Source organism: Vanellus vanellus (genome assembly GCF_965231255.1).
Source record: "Vanellus vanellus genome assembly, chromosome: 3".
In the NCBI taxonomy this organism is placed as follows: domain Eukaryota; kingdom Metazoa; phylum Chordata; class Aves; order Charadriiformes; family Charadriidae; genus Vanellus; species Vanellus vanellus.
In genome coordinates, this window is record NC_138907.1 from 93,673,956 (window position 1) to 93,695,804 (window position 21,849).

Here is a 21,849-nt window from a genome sequence, read left to right on the forward strand (position 1 = left end):
AAAAAACACAGAAATTCCTACAGATGGAAATCTCTAATCACTGCATTTCTAGTCCTCCAAATCAGGAAAGAATTCCCATGCAACAGAACTACTTTGTTAGCATGCATTTCTGCATATTCTGCCCATAACTTTGAAACCTTACTGCAGAAAAGTAAATTCAGAAAAGTTTTACTAATTCCACTTGCAAACTAGCTGAAACAACAAAAGTAAGGTACCTGCCACACTTACAAATTTTCAGTCCTGACAGTTCAAGGAAAGTAAACACACAGGTCATGTATATGATACATACCAACTGTTAGCACTGCTCCAGAATGATAACAAACGCATCTTTAAAAAGAGTCAAACATTATAGTTCTAGGGATCTTTTTCACATTTTCCATTAAACAGTCTATATACAACATAGCATAAAAAATGATGACACATTAGATACGCAAACCGGACAAAAAACATGTACTAGTATGAATCACTGTGTTCAAGAACAGCATTACCAGAAAGGCATCAGATAAATCACTCGAGGAACACCCTTCCAGAAAGACCATTTTGTTTTTTTGTTGGAGAATAGAATAATAAAAATATTAAAAGGAATCACTTTAAGAGCAGAATGACAGCCATATTTCTTCATAGTAACGTCTGTTACACTAAATGAGAGAAAAGCAGTATCTTACTGGACATACGGAATCAAAACTGAAATTCTGAACAACTACACACTTAAAAGCAATCAATTTCATTTAACTGCATGTTTACCTTCAGTCTGACTGTTAGTCAACATAAGCATGACAGCACCAGACCTTTCTAAGTACATATATGTATACACACATACATACATAGCTACATATTTAAACAGCACAGTTTCCATTAGACTGAGTTCAATTAGCGATATGGAATGAATAGACATCCATTTGGCACATAACTCATTTGTTTCATGTATTAATGGCAGGGATGGACAGAGGAGTCCTCCCCCTCCTCTCTACCAGCCTTTAACATAACACTTCCAAAAATATCAATTAAACAATTTTTGGCTGTTGCTTTACACAGACTTCAGCAGAGTCCATGAAATATACATATTCAGAATAGTTACAGATATAACTCTAGGCTCACGTATTAATTATCATCTTGCAACAGAAGTTGCCATATTTCCTACTCTATACACTTCTATCCCCATTATACTTGTTTCACAAGTCTGACACTCTCATGCTTCTCTAGCCTTTGGATAATGGGGGTTCTGACATCATTAAGTTGATCTAATGTGCTGGTGTACATTTCCAGATTACAGATTGCCAAAAAAACACATATATACATATATATATTCTATGCCTTTACTTTTTCCTATAATGTCAAAATCCCTAATAACAACCTCTCAAATAACGTCTGAAAGCCTTCTTTTTCCTTTGCTTCAAATCAATACAAAGTTTACCAGCTCTTACTAGATCTGCTATAGTACTATCATCCTATTTGGACTTGGGCCACCGTCAGAAATTTTTTGTCACCATCATCCACATTCCGTTTTCTTCACACATGCGTGCACTCTTGCACACTCTTAGGGTTTCTATGACATCATCAGTCCCAAAATTAACATGTCCCCAAATAATGGGGAAACACAAAACCAGCTGAAAACTCGGTTCACCAACTGTGGGATACTGAAGCTTGGAATGGGGATGCTATCCAGGGTTGTATTGGTCCTGCTCTTGGAAAGAGATCTCAGAAGCAAAAAAAGAGTGGGTGTTGCATATGAAATCTGTCTTTTCTTAGCCACCTGTCCAACCAGCAAGTAGCCAAGGTGCACATAGAAGACAGTAACTAATCATCACCCTGAGACTTTTAGTTGTCTGCACAAACCTCACTGTATTCTGTGGAGAGAGATCAGGAAAAAATGGAGTGTCTGCATTTCACCACCAAACATTTTAAAGGCAGAAGAGAGGTAATGTGACAGCGGTTATTAACCAGAAAGAGTTTCTGAACATCAGAATTTCAGATTAATTATTCAAAACAAGCAGTATTTTGTTCACACGGTACTTCTATTCCCAAACCTCTAGCAATAAAAACCAAAACCCAACATCCTGCAGCAAGACAAAATCTGCAAGAGGTATGCTCTGTATAATATAGGTACTACAAAATATCCAATGCTAAACTTATCCCTAACTTGAAAAACTTTACTTATGAGGAGTCATTTATTTCATTAACATTATCTTTTTCTTCATTATCATCATGGTAATTTAGCAGACTCTTGGCCTATGTCATCAGGATATATGCTAACAGGAATTTTGCAAGACTACAATAGCAGATTTTTTTTTAAATCGGTGAAACTGTAAAGGCTCAACAGTTAAAGATATTCGAATTTCAGGAGACTTTGCATTATAATTAAGAGCTTTACAGTGACACAAAAAAAAACCAAAACCAACAACAAAAATCCCATACATCAAAAAAAAATACTCAAGGCTTTATAAACGCTAAAGGTTTCTTTCAGTTGCAGCCGATAGATTCATCATCTTCGTATCACAAATGTAAGAATGATCCCCCTCCCAAAATTAACGTCTGTCCCAAAGTAGCATTTTAGAAGCAGACGAAACTCATTTTATGGTGGGGGGGAAAGGGTACGGGCTAGGCCGGGGCCTAGGAGCAGACTAAAGGCAGGGAAATGCAGCAGGGAGGCGGCCCAGCAATCCTCGCTTCCCCTTCTCACCTAGCGCTAACCTTGCCCAGCCGCCCACCAGCCCACCGCCCCTCCGAGAGAGGATTCCTCCCGCTGCAAAACCGGCCCTGCTGCACCAAGCCCGGGCTGCTCTAAGCGCTCTGCCCCTACAAAGAAAACACCGCACTTCCAAAGCCTTAGAAAATTAAAAGAAAGAAACAAGAAGAATAAGAAATAAAATCGCCCTCACTAACCCCTCCCTCAAAAGCAGGTCTCTTCACCAAATCAAACCACCCCTTACGGCACCCACCCTTCCCCCACCACGAAGCCACCTCTCATTGTCGTCCCCAAAAGGGGACCCATTCTCCCCACCCCCCCACCCCCCCAACCGCACACACACGCCCGCCTCCCCCATTCCCCAGTCTGTACCGTGCCCCTTACTGGTTGCCAGAAGGGAAAGGCAGCCCATGGGCCACAATCCTCCCCTCTCAGCCATGCACGCACCTTCCAGAAACAAGCTGTCTCTGCAGCCGCCGCCGCCGCCGCCACCGGCCATCTTCCTGCTGCCGAGCCTCGCTCCCTCACTCCATCGCCCAAAGAGGCGGCGGGGCCTGGCCCTTCCCCCGGCCTGCGCGCTCCGCCGCCCACCCCCACTGCGGAAGGCTGGGTGACCCGCAGCGGCGGCAGCGCCGCCGAGGCCCGGCCCTCTCCCGCTCCCCAGCCCGCGCGCACGGCGGCCCGGGCCGCGCTGCCTTCCGGCCCGCGTGCAGGAGGAAGCGGCGGCAGCGCGCCCGCTCCTCCCTCACCCTGTCCGCCACCAGCAGCCCCCCGAGCGGTTGCCGGCCGGGCCTAGCTCAGCAGCCGCCGATGGCGCCCGGCGGGGGAGACGGGCCGGGCCGGGACTCCGCCGGAGGCGCCTCCGAGCACACGGGGAGGACGAGGAAACGGTGCGCGTCGCGCTGCCGCCCCTCTCCTCCATGAACGGCGCGGCGGGGCCTCACCAGCGCTTCCCTGCGGAGACCCCCCGGCTGGCCCGCCCCGCCGGGCGTCCGGCCCGCCACCCGCAGCGGGGGCCGCCGGCTTCCCCGGCCCCTAGACAATAAAATGGCCGCAGTAGGGCTGCGCCCGGTAATGCCTCGGGCTCTCCCGCTCCCCCCTTGATGAGCTCGGAGGCAGCAGCTTTTGGGAAGTGAGGAGGTGGATCGTACTGCGTAAAATGAATGAACTTTGACGAGTCCGGGAGTCCATTGCGCAGGACTGGGCCCGCGGGTCTCACCTCTCTCGTGCTCGGGCAAAAGGCCACAAAGGTCTAACGAGTTGTTACCAATCATGAAGTCCTCTGTGGCCTTATCAAGGCATATTTAAATCCAAAACTTGGATTCTGCAAAATGTACACCGTTGCCAAGCCAACTGTACAGATTTTGCAAGTCATGGCCTCAGGTATATTTGGCTTTTAAAATCAAAAATTCCTTTTTTAGCATGCAAGGTTTTACATTTTAAAAAGCTTTCTTGTGAAGCCTAAGTACCAAAACCATACATCCTTTAAAAACTGGGAGGTAAATTATGACAGTGTACAGTTAGCGAAAACCAGATACTCCTTTCCGGGACAGGTTCCTTCATCTGGAATTCTACTGACCCTGCTTTTACTGCAGAATCAGGGAATTTTTATGTCTAATTTAAAGTACCCAGTTTCTAAAATTACTAATCCCTGGAAAAGCAAGCTTCCAAAAATGCTTGAACTTCAGAGTATGTAGACTAAAGTCCTAAATTGGGTAAGTTTGACTATGTAGTGCATATGAAAATTAAAAACTAGAGAGAGGAAAACTCTTTTGTTTTCCTTTAAGCCTTCTAAATTTGTTATTTTCAATCCTGAATTTTCTGTATTGACACCAACCATATTCATAAGTCAATGTGTTTAAAGATACTTTTAAGTAAGAGTGCTCAGTTTTTACACAAGCAAGAGATAAAAAGAAGCAGAGTGCAGAGCTGGCCTGGAAGAAGACACGCAAGACCCGTGAGACTGCTGCTCTCTGAATGATATGTCACAGCACCAGAGCTAACGAGCAACTAGAATTCCAAAACCTGGAACAGTGCTGGCAAACCTACACATCTCAATATTCAAAATCTCTTTAGAAAAAAGACTTTTTTTCTGAAAGAGAGATCACAAGGTATTCTTGTTTCATTAGTAATAAAATTAACAGGAAACAATTAGGAAAAATTGGTGCAAGCTAATTATACGGAAACCAGGAGACCATATGTTTAATAGAATCCTAATATAAAAAAAAAAAAAAAAAAAACAAAACAGAAAAAAGGAAATTTAGAATCTAATTTTCAAAAAAATACTCTATTGTATATCAGAAGGGTATTTGTCTAGACAGAGAGTTTACTGCGGAGGTTATAGCACTAATCCACAAAAAAAAAAGTTCTTATTGACAGTTGAAACCAGGCTGGTTCAAGTCTATCCAATTCTTCACAGTTTTTTAAAAACTAAGGATTATGAGTTATGATTATGAGTTATTTGAATAAAAGTTTGAGACAGAATAGTATGTTTTTGTTGATCAAGTCAAGGCATAAAATATAGCTTCATAGTCCTATTTTTAGTGAACTGAGGCACAGTATAGATTAAAATACCTTTTAAAGTAGAAATGACAAGGGAAGAAGTTACCAATATTCATCTGGATGCATGGTTGATTTTAGACTTTTTGACTGATAGTTTAACATCTACTTTCTTTTGGAGAAGAGCTGCCCCAAAATTACATCTCACTGCAGTGTTGTTTTTTCCTTTATTTTGAAGCTCTCGAAGGATGCAAGAGAACAGGATGTAATCAAATCTCTTGTTAATTTCTTTTTCATTAAGCTTTTATTAGTAGTCTATTCTCAGCCTTAGAGTGTTTTTGTTCATTTGAGAAGTATTTGTGAGGGAATGGAATACCGATGACACTCAAGTCTTACAAAATCTTTTCAGCATCCTCTTTGCTTAGAACCAGAGGATTTTCTTCATGTATAAGAAATAACTTAGCGATAAATGAGAAAGAGAAAATTAGCATTCCCCTTCCTGCTGAGGGAAATCATACAGAATTTACTGAGTTTTCTTTCTCTTCTCAGCCAAAATGTTAATTGTGTTCACAGAACAAGAGCCCAGGGATGAAATACATCAGATCATTACTTCCGGGCCTTTAGCAGCCACTAGAAGTTGACTAGTCCCACTATGAGTAGTTGACAATTGCAGGACAAAGATCCTGAATTTACAAACACTTCCGTGTGTGCAGCTCTGTTGGCACAGCACTTTGTAGAGTGTAAAGCTGAGTACTTCATTAGGCAATGATGAAGAATTTTTGTTTTGCCTTAAAAACCTATTTTTTTCTTTCTCTTCCCACAATGAAAAAATTGTTATTAATGAATGTGGTTTACATGATTCAGTACTGAAATTATGGAAAAAATACGTCTTTTCTCTTTGTATTTCTGATTCTTTCCAATTACTTCTTGTTTCCTTTACGTTTTTTAAAGTTAGCCAACAAAATGAGATTGGGTACTCCATAGAAACACTATTTCCTTACTTAAGGAATAAAATTTAATTGGGATTGCAGTTTTGCAGTTTCCGTAGTTGTGGTAGTGTAGATTACTTAATTTACTTTACTGCTACATAAATTGCATACAGAAGTCTAAGGAAATTTATAGGCACCTTGAATAATTTTTTGTTGTGTACAACCCATGAACCCATTCTACGTACTATAAATTGCTGCCTTATAAATGTCCCACCTTTCAGAAAATAATGGTTATGAGCTGAATTATTTTTCACTGTTTTCCACTATTGTTCTTAGAACTGTTCCTTGAATGTATTAATGATGCAGAATTTGTGTCCTTTGTTAAAAAAAAAAAAACCAAAACAAACAGTTTTGTTGCTGTCCTCATGACCTTATGTCTTTTTTTTTTTCCTCTGTGGATTTTTTAAGCAAAATCAAATTTATTTCTTGTGCTTGCAATGTTTTGTTCTTGCTACTAAAGCTAGTGTTTAAATTTTAGGTTTTTTTTACCTGATATTCCAGGATAGCTCACATACTGTAGTTAACTCTTCAGGAACGCTGCCAAATGGAATGGTACTCCCAAATGGAAAAGTACCGTTCGTCTATCTGCTAGGACTTACAATGATACATCAAGATGTGGAAAAGTTTTCTGTTAAATTTTGGTATCAAAGATAGCTTGTCAAGTAGGTATTAAATAACTACGGACTGCTTAAAATCATCAGACTTTGTCTAAAATATTTTCTTAATTCCTTCCTTGAAGGAGACCTGTTTTTTAAATCTGATCAGCCTACTCAAAATGCAATATTGTGTTGTTGGAGGATAACCATAATAAATACTTACTAGGTTTCCTGCTATCATTACAAACATTTTGAAAAGAAAAATCCCTTTTTTCATTGCTGTGGCTGTTACTTAAGTATCTGCTGCACTGTCTTAGTCATTACTGCATTCTAACCATTCAAGGAGAAAGAGTTTTGCTTTAAATCTGCAAGTACTTTTGTTGGACAGTGAGATCAAGCAACTGTGTTGGGCTAAAAAAATTATGACTCATTAAGCATCAAAGTGAGATTTATAGATATAAAAGAGTGATTGAGAGGTGTGTCAGCATCATTAGCCACAACACAGCATTAGGTATTACGTTTCGAAATAAACATTTCTTTCTGCAGGGTCTGGGCTATACCTGGAAGCCTATGTTTTCTAGAAGAAAGAAGTAACACAGCCCAGAACCATTACATCAGTGACCTCTCCTAAACAGAATAATAATTATGATCATGAGAAAAAGTTAAACTTTATAAAACAGAATGATTTAAAATGTACGCGTGGAATCATACTAAAGAAGAAATGACCAATTATAAACCAAATATAAAATATTCCATCTGGAAAAATTTGGGATACTCTTCTACCTTGTTAATTATTCCTTTGTAATGTACATAGGGTAATTATTTTATGACACATTTTGAGGCAAATATTGATCTTTAACTGAAGAAAATCAAAACTGCTGATAGTATTTTTGTAAGTGTTGAAAGGGGAGCACGTAAAAGGCTCAAGAGAATACACCAGATCGGAGATACTTAGAATGTACTTCCCAGTGTATATTAAAAATGTCTCTATAAAAGATATGTCAGTATATTTTGACATACTTTATCATATTTGCTGTAAGGTTCCTGAAGCAACTCTGTTTTTAATCTGAAATAAACTTTTCCTTTTCTCTAATATTTTTATGGTCATACTCTAATGGAAGTATGTTTTTGCATGCAGACTGATGAAATACATTTATTGATTGCAATCCAAGCTTTATGATTAGGCAACAGTGTAAATTAGTTGTTTGTCTTTCAGCGTAACTCCTTCATCATTTTACTAATAAGAGCAGAAGCTCTAACTGATTTAAAGGAGGAAGAATAGAAAACGTTGCATTTGTCAACATAAATAGTCTGGCATAATCACAATAGTCTTTCAGCTACTAGCAAAAAGAATATAATAAATGCATCTACAGCGTGAAATATTAAAATCAAAGGCTATGTAATCAGGAAAATAACAGATTTTTTTTACAGCAATAAAAATAAAAGCACAGCAAGACTCAGACTGTTACATAAGGCATGTCAGTCCAAAAACATTCAGCATACAAAACATGCTATGCATATATGCACAGGGCCAGACTCTGTCTCTAATCTCTTGCTTTTCAAATCAATGGGAAATATGCCTAAGTATTTTTAAACACATTTAATAGACATTGAAACTTTTTCTGTATGAAGTTATACAGAAGTCACAATCACACATGGAAAGAAATACATGTTCTTAATTGCCAGCTAACAGAACTTGAAGGTGGTCTTTCTTTATAACGGTCTACCACCCATCAGAAAAAGAAACTCTGTTTTGTAGCTGAAATTTTTGGAGATACTTTGTCAATAATTATTAGTGTTAAGATCTTTATGTTAGTAGAAATGTCTAATTTAAACAAATGCATATAATAAACAGAAAATATCTAACTGAAATTGTCTCAGCAGGGTCACACATCTTAGAGGAGGATCATGTTTTCCCTGACTGTTTCATTAGATGTCTATTTGTCTAAAGCGTTAAGAAGACTTAGGTTTCAGAGCAATTTTAGCAAAAGTTATTACGTGTTTTATGTAGGAAATGTCTGTATATAGCAGAATCATGTTTATAAAAATAAACTATACCAAGGGCACATAAAATGGCAAATATTAACCTATACACATACAAGCAAAAAATACATAGAAAGAAAAAGGTCAGGTTTGTGTATAAGGGGTTGTATAATAATCATAATGAAAGCAGAGGCAAAAAATCACTCCATCCTACCTAAAGTCAGCATGCATGACTTACTCCCCTACTGCTCATGCTGCTAAGACACTGAGTTTGTTTCGTACAATTTCCCCTTCTAATCAGAACTTCTAAAACATTTCTCGATATACAAAGGAGATCAGAGATCTGGGCCATGATGATGGATGTGCTTCTGTCTGTGGACTTCAGTGGTTTTAAGTACAGTAGTGTACTCGGTCTCATCTGTGAGGTGGAACCAGTAAAAGCATATGTAGGAATAACCATACTGAAAAGAATAGAATCCACACAATACAGGATTTGAAAGATATAAAGGGATCATTTCATTTGTCCTTCTGCATAGAGCTAAGTTGTAAAGACTTAAAATGTCACTGGCACAGGCCTTTAAAAATCACAGCTTAAGACTGATCTTCGGCCTCCACAGATAGTGAATTAGAAAGGGTATTTTTTCCATATTAACCTGAATAATCTCTACAAATAAGTTTCATTTTGTACCTCAATTAGAGTTCACTGTGCTCGTTTGAGTAACTTTTCTATACTGAGAGATTGCTGTTGTGTTTCTCAGTCTTTTCTCTCCTACAGTTCCTTCAGTATGCCTTCATTTATTATTTTTAATCTCTCTGGAGTCTCTTTAACTTGTCTGTATTTTAAAGTGGGACATTCAAAACAGCATGCAGTACTAATGTAGGTCTCTCCAAAGCTGAATAAAGCAGAATGACTGTCTTCTGCTTCTGACATACTGCATTTTTTTAATATATCCTAATATATTATTAATATATCCTAAAATATTTTTCAACAAAATCATAGTTAAATCATAGTCAATTTGTAGTCCAATATAAATCTCAGGTCCTTTTCTGCGCTGTTCTTCCCTAGCCAGCTATATCTCATTTTGGATTAGTTCATTTGATTTCTCCATCTAAGGTGTATGGTTTTCTACTTGTCTTTACTGTATATTATATTGATGGTTTTAGATAATTTCTTTTAATTTATCCACATCACTTTGAACTCTAATCCTGTCCTTAACATAACCACTTGTTAGGTGCTTGCAACACTTGTGGTCTGGCAGTGGAAATAATAGTAGAATTATAGCTAGAATAAACCTCTGTAGCATCAAGCGCCTTTCTCAGACTGTCAGTGAAATACCAAGAGTGCATTTTTTCAGCCTGTTTCCAGGTTCAGTTTTAAGAAGTCACACAGGACAGTGGCTAACGCCTTACTAGAGTCAGTATCACCTGCATTGTCTCTGTCCTGCATGCCAACTATTCCAATGAAGATGGACAAAACTGGAGTGTGATATCAGAGCTTTCCCGTGATTCTCAGAAGACTGGAATACAAGATGTGTGAGAAGGCTTTCCTATCTGTGTAGAAGTCCAAAGTTCTTCGCTCTTCTCAGTCATTTTCCTCTTTTTCACAAGATGAGGAATGTCATTCTGGGACATTTATTTCCCCTGTTAGAAGGATGTGGATGTCCATTGCTATTTTTGAAGATTTAATTTACGTTCTTTAATAGAGGTATATTCTAACACCACTGGTCCACATGAAATACTGAGTTATACATATAATAATTGTCAAATGGTGGAATATGTGTTTGGAAGGCTCAAAGCAAGATGAAGTTTTCTCCAGAATTGTATGGCTAACCAGACTAGCCCCTTTATAATCCCTATGAAATAAGAAGTAAGAAATACTCATAGAGAAGAGCCGTGGCCCTGATGGAGTCTCTAGAGAACTTTGATTGGTGTAAGTAATATGAGCTCTGAGACAGGAGAGGCTAAAGAAAAGAGCGTTGTCTCATGTGCTCACAGTTATATTGTATAAGGACATCTCAGTGGGAGGAGATGTTCTAACTCATAGTGATTTGAGTTGTGCAGTATTTGTTAACAAGCTGTCCCAGTTTATAAAATGGCCTATCACATGCATTTATTTTAACTTTAAAGATTCTCCAAGTCTTTATGCTCTTTGATAAATGACAGCGTCAGTCATTATATACCTGTCTTTGATTCATTCCAGGCATATATCATTCTTTATTTTTAAACAAATTAAAGATATGAAAACTAATCAGTTTTCAATCAGTTTGAAGATATATGTACTTTGACTGAGGATTTATGGTTGCTAAAACAATGTGAAATTTTAGCAGACTGTTTAAATTACAGTTACCATATGAGGACATTTAAAATGGAGCTGACCTATTATTAATGTCTGTCTTGTTTGCTGCCTTGTAGTATGGAAGTTAAATGTATTGTTTTTCAGCAGAGAAAAGTTTTAAAGTGCTGTATCAGTTTTCATTGTAAAAATTCCAGGCTCTGTACCACCCATAAAGATGAATAAAGTTTGTAATCATTCTATGGAAAATTCAGCAAATGAAATATAACCTTCTGAAGAATGGGTAATATAATTTAAAGAAAGGAAAATCAAATCTTATTCATTACTGGTATATAGTTTTCAAGAGGAAAATTATCAAATGACAGTTGAAATGTATTGGGAAGAAATTCAGTGCTGTAGAATGTCTCCTTTCTTACTGCACAAAACTTTGTTGCTTTCGTACAGCAGAAGATTTGAACTGGCCTTAGAACAATACTCATGCTATCTATAATAAACTAAGTTACAATGTTTTTGTGGTTTCTAATTTGTAGGATCTGATTAATAATATTTTCATAATTTGGGGGTATTTTGAGTTTTATTACTGTCCTCATCAGTTTATTTAATAGCAACCCATCAGCTACCATCTTCTCCTCCACAGGCAGACTCACCTTGTTTTCAGAGTCTCTTGATCCACTTCTGTCTCATTTGTCCCTGTGGCTCCTGTGCTAAATGCAATCTTTCAACTTCTTGTCTGTCATTGCTCAAATTCTTCCTTCCCTCAGTCTTCCCTAAAATATTTATCTCAGTCTCTTTCCTTTCATTCAGTTTCTGTTTTCAGCTTCATTCCACCTACTCTTTCAGTACCAAAATCCCTCCCATGCTTCCAACAGAGATTTCTCCAACCCTTTTCTCCCACAATTGCTACCCCATTCCTGCCTTTTGTTGTGGCTTCCTCCCACTGCTGCTTCTGCTATATTAGTTAGGATCCATGATCCATGATCCATATTCAATAACTGAGGATAGTAATAGCTGAAATTTAGCTAGATGAATAAAAAGAAAATCTTGTCCTTATTTCTTGAGTATATTTTCTTCAGTGCCATAATTCAGTTTGGTAATAAAACACATTCTTCTCTTTTTGTATTGCCTAACACATTTCATTTTGTTTTTAAAGATGTTGCAGACATACATATAAGACTGAAACAGCAATCCAACAAATCTCATACTTCGTGCAAAGAACCTCAACAAAAACATAATTAATGCAACACAATGTTTGAGATTTTTAGCCAACAAAAGCCAGACCATTTAGAGCTAAGTTCCCATAGCAACCTTACTCTATCTCCTCCTGTGTCTGTGTGATAGGGTCTCTTTTTACATGACCACACATTGCTAGAGAATGTGCGGTATTATTCCATAAATAGAACATCAGTTTAATAGGTGACTTAACCGCCCAAGGACTTACAAAATTATATATGTGTCTTCAAAGGAAATTAAATTAGTGTGGCATGTAGAGGTAGTGTATGTATATAAATACTAAAAAAAATTTTCATGTAAGCTTCAACATGATGTTACAACATCACTAACATAAATCCTGCCTGCAAGTGAATTTTTGGCATGTTTTTAGTTTCTCAATTATCTATTTCCCCGTATACATAAAATATAAAGGCTAAATAATTATGGGAGGGAAATTGTTGGTATTTCTTAAAAATGATACAAGGAGACTCTTCAATTTTAAGTGATTATTTTCCAGAGCAGGCAGCTGCATACAAGCATATGGGAACTCAAAAAAGGCATTGGTCAGACTTCAGGGCCTGAAATCATCCAGTTTAACTGTAAGCACGTAAATAAAGGGCCTAAAGTTATATATACCTTGTAATTTCTCTCCAGTTTAGGGAGGTGGAAGAGCATCTCCAGAGGCTGATTCAGTCCTCATGAGATGAGATTTGCCTTCTGCCTATCTTACTCTACTGACTATACAGTAGGTTGGGAGAAACCAGTCAAAATTCCTTCCTAGCCCAATTTATTGCTTAAATAAGCTGTATTGTCAAAGCAAAAGGAGTGAGATTTTCAGACATTTCTGAGAACTTAATGTGTCCTAGGAGTTAAGATGCAGGAGTCTCCCCAGACTACACTGATATCTATGTCAAAATCCGTGACTGCACATTCACTTGCCAATACAAATTTGTTCTGGATTAGATAGGACAACACAGGCCATCTCTTTTGAGTAGATAAAGAAACAGTACTGTGATTATTCTGAGTTTACACTGACTGCAGAAAGACAAATGATTATTTGACCTAATATTAAAATGATGCAGACAATAATACCTGATTTAGATATAAAGTCTGTTGGAAGAACTTAACTTCATTTGTGTGTGTGCATTTGAACCAACAGAATCAGTTAACATTGATTCAGCACTTTACATTCTTCAGGTGTGACATTTTTGATAGCGGACTGTCTCAGAGAACCTAGGAATCTGTCTTTACAGGCATTGTATAGGGTGCATCAGCATCCAACTCTTGAGTTTTGATGTCTGCTTTTGAATGCTGGGTTAGGCACTGCAGCTCAAAAGTAATAAAACCGTAAGTTTTTTGTTGGATCTAGATCAAGGTGACAAAGTTGAGATCCCTGGTAATTTACCTGTACGCTTGAAATGTATGTTTGGAATTTGAAGTGTTTTATATGACATTGATACAAAACTCTGGCAAACCAGATGGCAACCAGTTAATTTGAAAAGGATTTTAAAACAAGAATAATATGATGAAGAAAAGCAAGGAATAACACTGAAAGAAATACTTCTGGCATGAAAGAGAGAAATGTTACCCATTTCCTCAGTTGGGCAGCAGAATACATTTTCCAAATTCAGTTTCTTTGTAGAAAAGACCTACAGAGAAGACCTGGTTAATGTTCTGATGGTTGTTACAAGCTAAAGTAGGTGGATACTGCTAGTATTCAACCACTCTTAGCTCTGAAGAAATCTGACACTCAGCAATTAGATGACTGGCAAAGCAGAAGTATCTGCTTTCCTGTAATAATATATTGACAATGAGGCAATGTGTCCAAATAAAAGTGGGTAATAGTCTGAAATATTGAACAGTTCCCCAGAGAAATAATAATGAGGAACTATTCAACTAATATCCTCTTTCTCACAGGGATGTTTCAAGGCAGTAATTATATTGTGCTATGCTGGATTAAACTTTGTTGGAACTAACACATTTAATTGTAAACCTTCATTTAAGACAGCAGTGAGAGAAATTTAAGATTTTTTTTTCACCCAAACAAAAAGCAAATGCGTGAGATCCTAGGGATCTGAATGCTCTGAATGAAAAGGTTTCATCTAGATACAGTTCAGAAAGGCAAAGTGGGGAAATAGCTCAGATGAAAATACATAAATAGAAACCTAACAGGAAAAAAATCTTGAGTTTGAAGAGTACGAGTGTACGACCACAGTTAGAAGGCAAGACTTTTATGTCAGAGCACAGGCTGAAATGGTTTCTGATGAACAGGGGAGCTCTAAGTTATCTAAATCCTCTTATACCCAGGGAAATAGAGCCTTGCAAATTCTTTTAAGTAAATGGAGTAGCAACAAGAATAGTTGACCTTCTTACCAATTTGGCATCTTAGTTGAAACAGTTCAAAACATTCTCTATAGTGGGTCAATATACCTTTAACCTACATTACAAAGTTCACAGACAACAGCATATTATTTCCGCATCTAAGACAGGAATAACAGCAGCTTCTCACTCACTAGGAGAGCAGCACCAGACCATCAACACCGGCTGGCGTGTTAGGAGCACTGTACGCTTGAACTAACTGTATCCTGAGACAAGAACCTCACTAGCCCTGAGGGTCCACAGGCAAAAGTGTTTTCTTACCGGGTTTTAGGTTGGTTATTTTTTTAAACTTCACACATGGTTACTTACAGGCTTGTAGCGACTGCCTGAAGAAAGCAGATTTTGACACAGGACAGCGAAACATCTTTCCTGCGTTGCCCAGGGAAAGGCCCACGTATCCGGAGAGGAAGAAAAAGCTTTGACGTGTGGGAAGAGCCAAAAGAAAAAGATGTGTCTGGTCCAGAAGCAACAAGTCACCTGTCGGGAGAGCCTTCTGGTGAGGTTTCCTGAGGCAGCACCTCACCAGCTCCCTCTTCCAGAGCCCGCAGGAAAGCCTGCGGCCGCCTGGGCAAAGCTGGTTAGCGCACGGTCTCTGGCAGTTGCCCGGGCCCGCCGCCCAACGGTCACCCCAACCGCCACAACCCCATCCGCCGCCTCACCAACCAACCGCCTCAGCGTTTCCCTCGCCGCCTCCCTCTCAGCGCCCCCCGGCTTCACTACCCGCCTCAGCGCCCACCAGCTTCGCTCCCTCACCTCAGCGTCCACTGGCTTCCCCGCCGGCAGAGCCCAGGCAAAGGCCGGCCCGGCCCGGCCCAGCCCAGGCTGTGGGGCATGAGGGCTGTTTGCCCTGCGTGGGCACTGCCCTGTGCTCCGCACCTGCAGGGTGCCGCCTCACTTCACGGGGTAGATGCCGCCATCCCTCAGAGAAGGGCTTCTGGCATCACCCTCTTCTCCGGCTGCCTTCTTGTTTGTGCTGGTTGGGTAAAGGGGGAGGAAATATCTTTGGCTGAGTGTAAAAATGTATTAGTATTTATGTAAAAAAACCTGGGGTTACAGCTACTGTTAAATACAGACACTGTGTTACAGATTACTGTGTTATTCTGAGAAAGCAATTTACAAATATAGTGAACATAAGCATTATTTTCAACTGGAAAACTCACAAGCCTTTTTTCTTAGGTCAAACCAGTGCTGCTTGTTACAAACTTCATAAACATCTACATTTTTCCACCGGTATTCATCAGGTACAATATTTGTAAGTATACTAGTCATACCACTCAAATTAATATAAATAAATATATTAGTCTTGCAACAGTCAGGTTGATATATATATGTACAATACTAGCATTGCAAATAAAAAATGCAATATTTCAGTTTCTGTAAAACAGTAGTAACCTATAAGCAAAAACTGTACCAAAGGGTATGTTGAATTACCCATAATTTATGTGTACTTGTAAGAATAGCATACTGCCAAGGGTAAGTGCAAAAAGATGAAATTAGCTTTATCATCAATATTTGCCTTTCTTGGGTGATGAAGATTTTCTTGGTGCTTTTAACTCCACGCATATCATCTGTGGGACATTTGCAAGCCATAATACCATGGGAAGTGTCAACATGTAAGATACCATAGAACCATTTTGGAACAGCGTAATGGCATTCTGATACGATCTGTGGTTTAAGAAATAACCGCCACTTCTAACTTAGATGAACTCAGAAACTGGCAACTTACTTTTCAGAGGTGACATTTTGCGGATGCCTGTCTGCAGCAGCAATTAGGGTTAGTTTGCTAGATATCTACCATCTATGATTGTCTGAGGCGTGCCTATTTCTTAATTGGAGCTTCTGGTGCAATAATTACTATTCTGTTTATAGCAATAACATAACTTAAATCAGTCATTTTCTCATAGGTCTAAACAATAAAGATTAGCGATGAGGTATCAGTGCTGCAAGGTACATTAACCTAGCAACAACTTAGATTACTACTCTTTTGCTTTGATGCACCATTAAACTTCGGAACCAGCAGTCAGCTGGAGAGAGGAAAACCCAGTTTTGCTCTTGTTCAATATTAAATTGATCACTAATACAAGATCTTGAAAGAAGTTGATAAAGGTAATTTGTTCAGGTTTCAAGCAGAAGCTGTTGAACACAGCAAAACTTTCAATTATGGGAGCAAGGAATCTGAAATAGTGAAAACAGCAGAGCTCAAGGTGAGACGGGAAAGATACTGAGAATATATGAAAGAGGACAAGGAGATCCAAATCAAGCTTTTAAATCCATCAGCAGTACCAGCTGGTGAATGTTTTGGAGAATTGGGCAATTTACTTGGACAATTAAATATGAAATCATAAAATTCACTTGGCCTTAGTTTGTGTTTTAGTAAACAGCTGCATAATACAGATAATGCTGACTGATATTTGTAGAGTATGTGGATGAAGCCGGGTATTATTCAGAACAAAATATCTCACATATATATAATCTCATAATACCTACCCTTAGAGGTAAGAATTCTTTTATGAATGCTATTATAAAAACACAATTCTGTTATAGCTACCTGGCCTGTGAGAAGTCGGTCTTTGAACTATTCACAGCTTTTAATGCCTTAAAATTCTCCTAATTAAGAAATACAGTTACCCTCACTTAAAGGAACATAGGCCCAGACATTGGATTTGTCTTTCTTGTCTTTAGATGAATGCAGAACTGTAGTACACATCTGAGCTAGAGGTCTGACATTCTTTTATGCTTAATAGAGAGAAATAAGCACATTTAAGGTATGACTCATTTGAGATATTTTTAGCTATATACTTTAGAATGAGATGAATTGCTCCTTCAAATCTCCTGTTTCTTTCCATTAACTATAGAAGGTATCTAGATGTCTAGTTCCGATGTAGATTTCTATAGTGTAGGAGTCCCCATTTGATTAGATGAATTGTGTCTTGAGAGACTTGTCAGAAAATACAAGCTGGTTATCTGAGTTCCAGACTCACACATACACCCCTAGTCTTAAAGAGAAAAGTACTGGATAATGTTATATTTCTATGCCCTGTCCAAGTGTCTCAAGATTAATTTAATTTTTTATACCTTTCCTCAGTGATTTTTCTGAGCAGGTTCTCTTCCCTAATGCTTTTGGTGCCTGATTTGTGTTCAGAATATGCCTACGTGTCATGCTGTGAGTAGACACAGTCTTTCTATGCCAGTGCTGAAAACTGAGATAACCTCACACTGCAAGTGTTCTGTACCAACTGAGTGTGCGCACTCAGTGCCTGGCCCTGGCTAATTAACCGTGCCGCATAGCAGCCTTGTTAGCTCTGGCATGGTGCGACATTTACTACGCTTACGCATCTCTTGATCAGCAGAGAACATAGGCAGGATCATCTGGGGCCTGTCTAAAGTAACCAGGTAGACAGAGCTGCAGAAAGGTTATAAACCTTTCATGTGCTTTTTTGCAGCTGCGCAGTCTTCTTGTCGTCTGATCAGGATTATGACTATATATGATAGAGTAGACCATTGCATATAAGTAAAATAGAAAAGATCTAATGAGGTCTTAGAATTGGTGAATATATGTAGCTGCTTCTTTCTTTGTGATCTGATTGAGTAGAGAACTCTAAAGAAAAGAATGTCCATTCTTCGAGATAGGAAGAGCCAAAATTTGGTGCTATACCAGTGTGAGTAGTAAGTAACTAATAAGAGCTATTTTTAAACTTGCAATCAGAGTAATTAAGATTAGAGGGTGTCCTATACTGGGCAAAGGATATGATGTACAGTCATTAGGGTGTAGTAGTTTTCTTAGCTTCATCACTTACTGTGGAAACAGCTATATGTCATTTTCCCTTAACTGTTGTGTTATCTCCTGGGATCAGGGAACTTAGAACAAATTCTTTCTTATCCTGCCTCACACAGATGTCATTTTACTTGTGGAAGCAGCACATTTAATTAGTTTTAGTAAGGACTCCTCTGTTCTGTCATCTCTGGAATGAAAATTTCTTCACAACTTTTTCATCTCATGAAATTATGTTTTTATGGCAATGTTTTATAGTGCTGATCCATGCATTTGATAAATATAATTACAAAGTTTTAAGAAAGCGTAAGAATTTATAGACTACTTGTCCATGCTTCAGAGTAAAGCGGAACACTGTCCTTCCACAAATAATTTACAAAGTAAAGGATTATGTTCTTTTGATTTTTCATTCCCTTATAAAATTGAAAATGAAGAATAGCTCTTTTCAAGTTTTTTGAGGGAGTGCTCTAATTAGTGAGCTGAAGAACAGCTCCTATAAATGTCAATAGTTAGGCAGTCTTGGCTTTCTAAACTACGTATGTACAGTAATAAAAGAGCAAGTGCCTCTGAAAATTACTTTGTCACCTTTTCAAATCATACTTTCAGAACTATATTTTAGTCAAACGAATTACAGCTGAAAATATTTCATTTTTATGAAGCTAGTCTTGACCAGATTGTGCCATTATCATACTTTTGTTTTCAAAACAACAAAATAACCCTGTCCTGACAGTCTTAATCTTAAAAATAGGCTAAACTAGCTATAAAAATATGTATGAACATTTCAGAAGAATTTGCAAATCTTATAAAGTGCCCTGTCAAATCACTGAACATTAGGACACAAGGAAACTGCAATATTAGGATAAAAGTAGCCCAAATTGGTATAAGACATCAGGACATATTGCACTATTTGATGACAGACCTCTTCTATGACTGCATTTGGTGAATGTGTTATAGTGGATTTTTAGTGGACTGCATTTAGTGATGCTGTTTTCTCACAACAGTGTCAAGAAGCTTTGATATAGCCAGCTGAACTTTGATTTCAGTTTCACTAACTGAACTCTCAATTAAATTTTTTAGTGTAAAGACTCCAGGATTTTATTGATGGAACAGTTTTTCTTAGTCTGTCACAAGGGGGCAGATTAGTACTGTTAAAGTTTGTAATTTTTTCCAGCAATCAGCAGTAGCAATCTGCAAGAGAAGACATATGTTCGGACTGATCATTTGGGAAATCTTGAAATACATTGTTGCATGTAGTGTGATTTTCTTATCAATATTGAATGATGAGGTTTTTATTTGAAGATTTCAATCACAGAACGAATGCTTGCTCTGGGGGATTGTATTTGTAACTTCTAATGCATGAAATAAAATTAACATAGTATAATGGATTTTCCATTCTACTTATCACACTACTCAGTGTTGGGTCAACGACTGCAAATTATTAGCTATTGCCACCTTTGTAACTTTTGTAACTTATAAATGCAAATGAGAAAGATTTGATTCATTAAAGCCTGTTTCCAAAACTTCTCTTTCTAAGTTTCTGTAAATCGTGTGGTAATAGTGTGTAATACCCCTTAAAAATAAAATTTATTTAAGAAGGTAAATTAAACCAATAGAAATTTAGTGCCATAAATAAACACCTTTCTTAAAAAACAAACCTTTATTCTCTCTTTTACCCCTAAGTTTTCAAACAGTATATTCTTACCTTAAACTACTTCCCTCTCTGTTTGCTACAAGCTTACTTCAACAGTCCACTCAGTTGAATGATGTAAGCCAATTTAACTTGAATATTCCTCATTTCCTTTTTCTCTCTTTTGTGAATTCTCATTTTTAGCTTTTCATTTTCTGCTGAAAAAGTAATGTTCTAAGTTTTCTTTTTTGATATTTACTGAATTCAAAGCAACAACATTCAAAATTATTTATGTTTGATTGGGCCTCACTAGGTTTACAATATACTGAAAGAGGAATAGTGATCCAGCTTACAGATTTTTCAAGATAAGGCTGTGCTCAAGATCCTAAACACTTAGCAAAAGCTAGTGTCTGACTCAAATGAGCTATTGAAGGATCCTCTGAATTTTGATCTAGAAAGTAAATAGCAAAATTTTGCTTATACCAGAGAAAAACAGTAATAAATCCATCGAATGCTGTATGCTGTAAAGAGAAATAAAATAATTCAATTTCTGTTAAAATTCTTGCTAAATTCTGTTGTAGCATGACAATATTTCTGTGCTGAGAAGTTTTAGACTGAACATCCACTGTAGTACTTTAAGCAAGTACTTTTAGAACATTTTTATGTACTAAAGAATGTCTTATTTTTAATGCCTATGATTCTAGGAAAATAAATACATAAATAATAAATCAATAATATTAAGAAGCTGCTAACAGAAGAAAGATAAAAGTGTCTTCTACTTCTGACCACATATAAGAGAAATGTTACCAGCATCAGTTGGTGAAAAGAAAATGAAAGGAAGACAGATGGTGGTATGAAAGTCAGCTTAACTGAGTTTCAGGGATTACTTTCACAAAAATACTGTCTGTTTTCTAGATTCCAACATGGAGCCTAGTCTATACAAACAGAATCTTCTGTGAAACTCTAACAAGTAGGCAAAGTTGTAATCACTTGCCTCTTAAGTATGTATAAAATAAGATAATTCAGAAGGTTATAATTTGATAACAAATGGTGGCTTTACACTGTAAAAGCAACCCACCTTCAGAGGTATCAGGTCCTTTATGTAAGACAAAGGCACACAAAAAAAGAACCTTAATTTTAGCAGAGTTGCAATCAATCTTTACTAGAAGATGGCAAGAATTTTTTTTCTGAAATAAAATGTCTTAAACCAAATAAAAATAACCTGAGGCTGAAACTGAGATCACATGTAGAAAATTTCAGCTCAGATATTTAAGGTATGAGAAAACTATAGGAAACAGAATGTTGCTAGTAGTTTCATGTACTATATATGTTTACATATAAGTATATTTGTGTATAAATATATATGTATAGTGATAAAAACTTTGTCAAAGGAAATAGCATTTGACTAAAATATTTGACATATTACATTCTGATGCCAAACTCAAACATAAATTATTTAAATGGGGTTATATATCTCCATGTGTATATAAAAATGCATCTTCAGATGTCAGGATTTGTTAAAAATAAGCAAATGCCTTAGATATCTGTTCTCAGTTTGCAGGTCATGTGTACGTGGGATGAAGTACAGACTGGTGATTGTTCTAAGATCAAAAGAAAGGCATTAAAAAGCCTTGTTGTTGAAATTTATGCTCTATTGTTAAAAGAGCAAGATGTCAGCTTGCCTTGGCTTTTTTCTACATCAAAACAGCATTATTTAAATTTATATAATTGTTATGTATACTTCTTATGATTTTAAGTGTCCCATGATAATAGTTAATGACAGAAACAGAAATGTATTTATTATGCCAAATATTTA

General features: G+C 37.5%; 1 protein-coding gene across 1 annotated transcript in view; it reads right to left on the minus strand.

Annotated features, from left to right (window-relative positions):
• SENP6 (SUMO specific peptidase 6) overlaps positions 1–3,247 on the minus strand; it is an 88,664-nt gene extending 85,417 nt beyond the window's left edge. Inside the window, exon 1 of the mRNA XM_082480686.1 lies at positions 3,134–3,247. Coding sequence (XP_082336812.1) covers positions 3,134–3,185 — 52 coding nt within the window. The 5' untranslated portion in view covers positions 3,186–3,247. The remainder of the gene's footprint in view (positions 1–3,133) is intronic.
• Between the last annotated feature and the right edge of the window lie 18,602 nt (positions 3,248–21,849).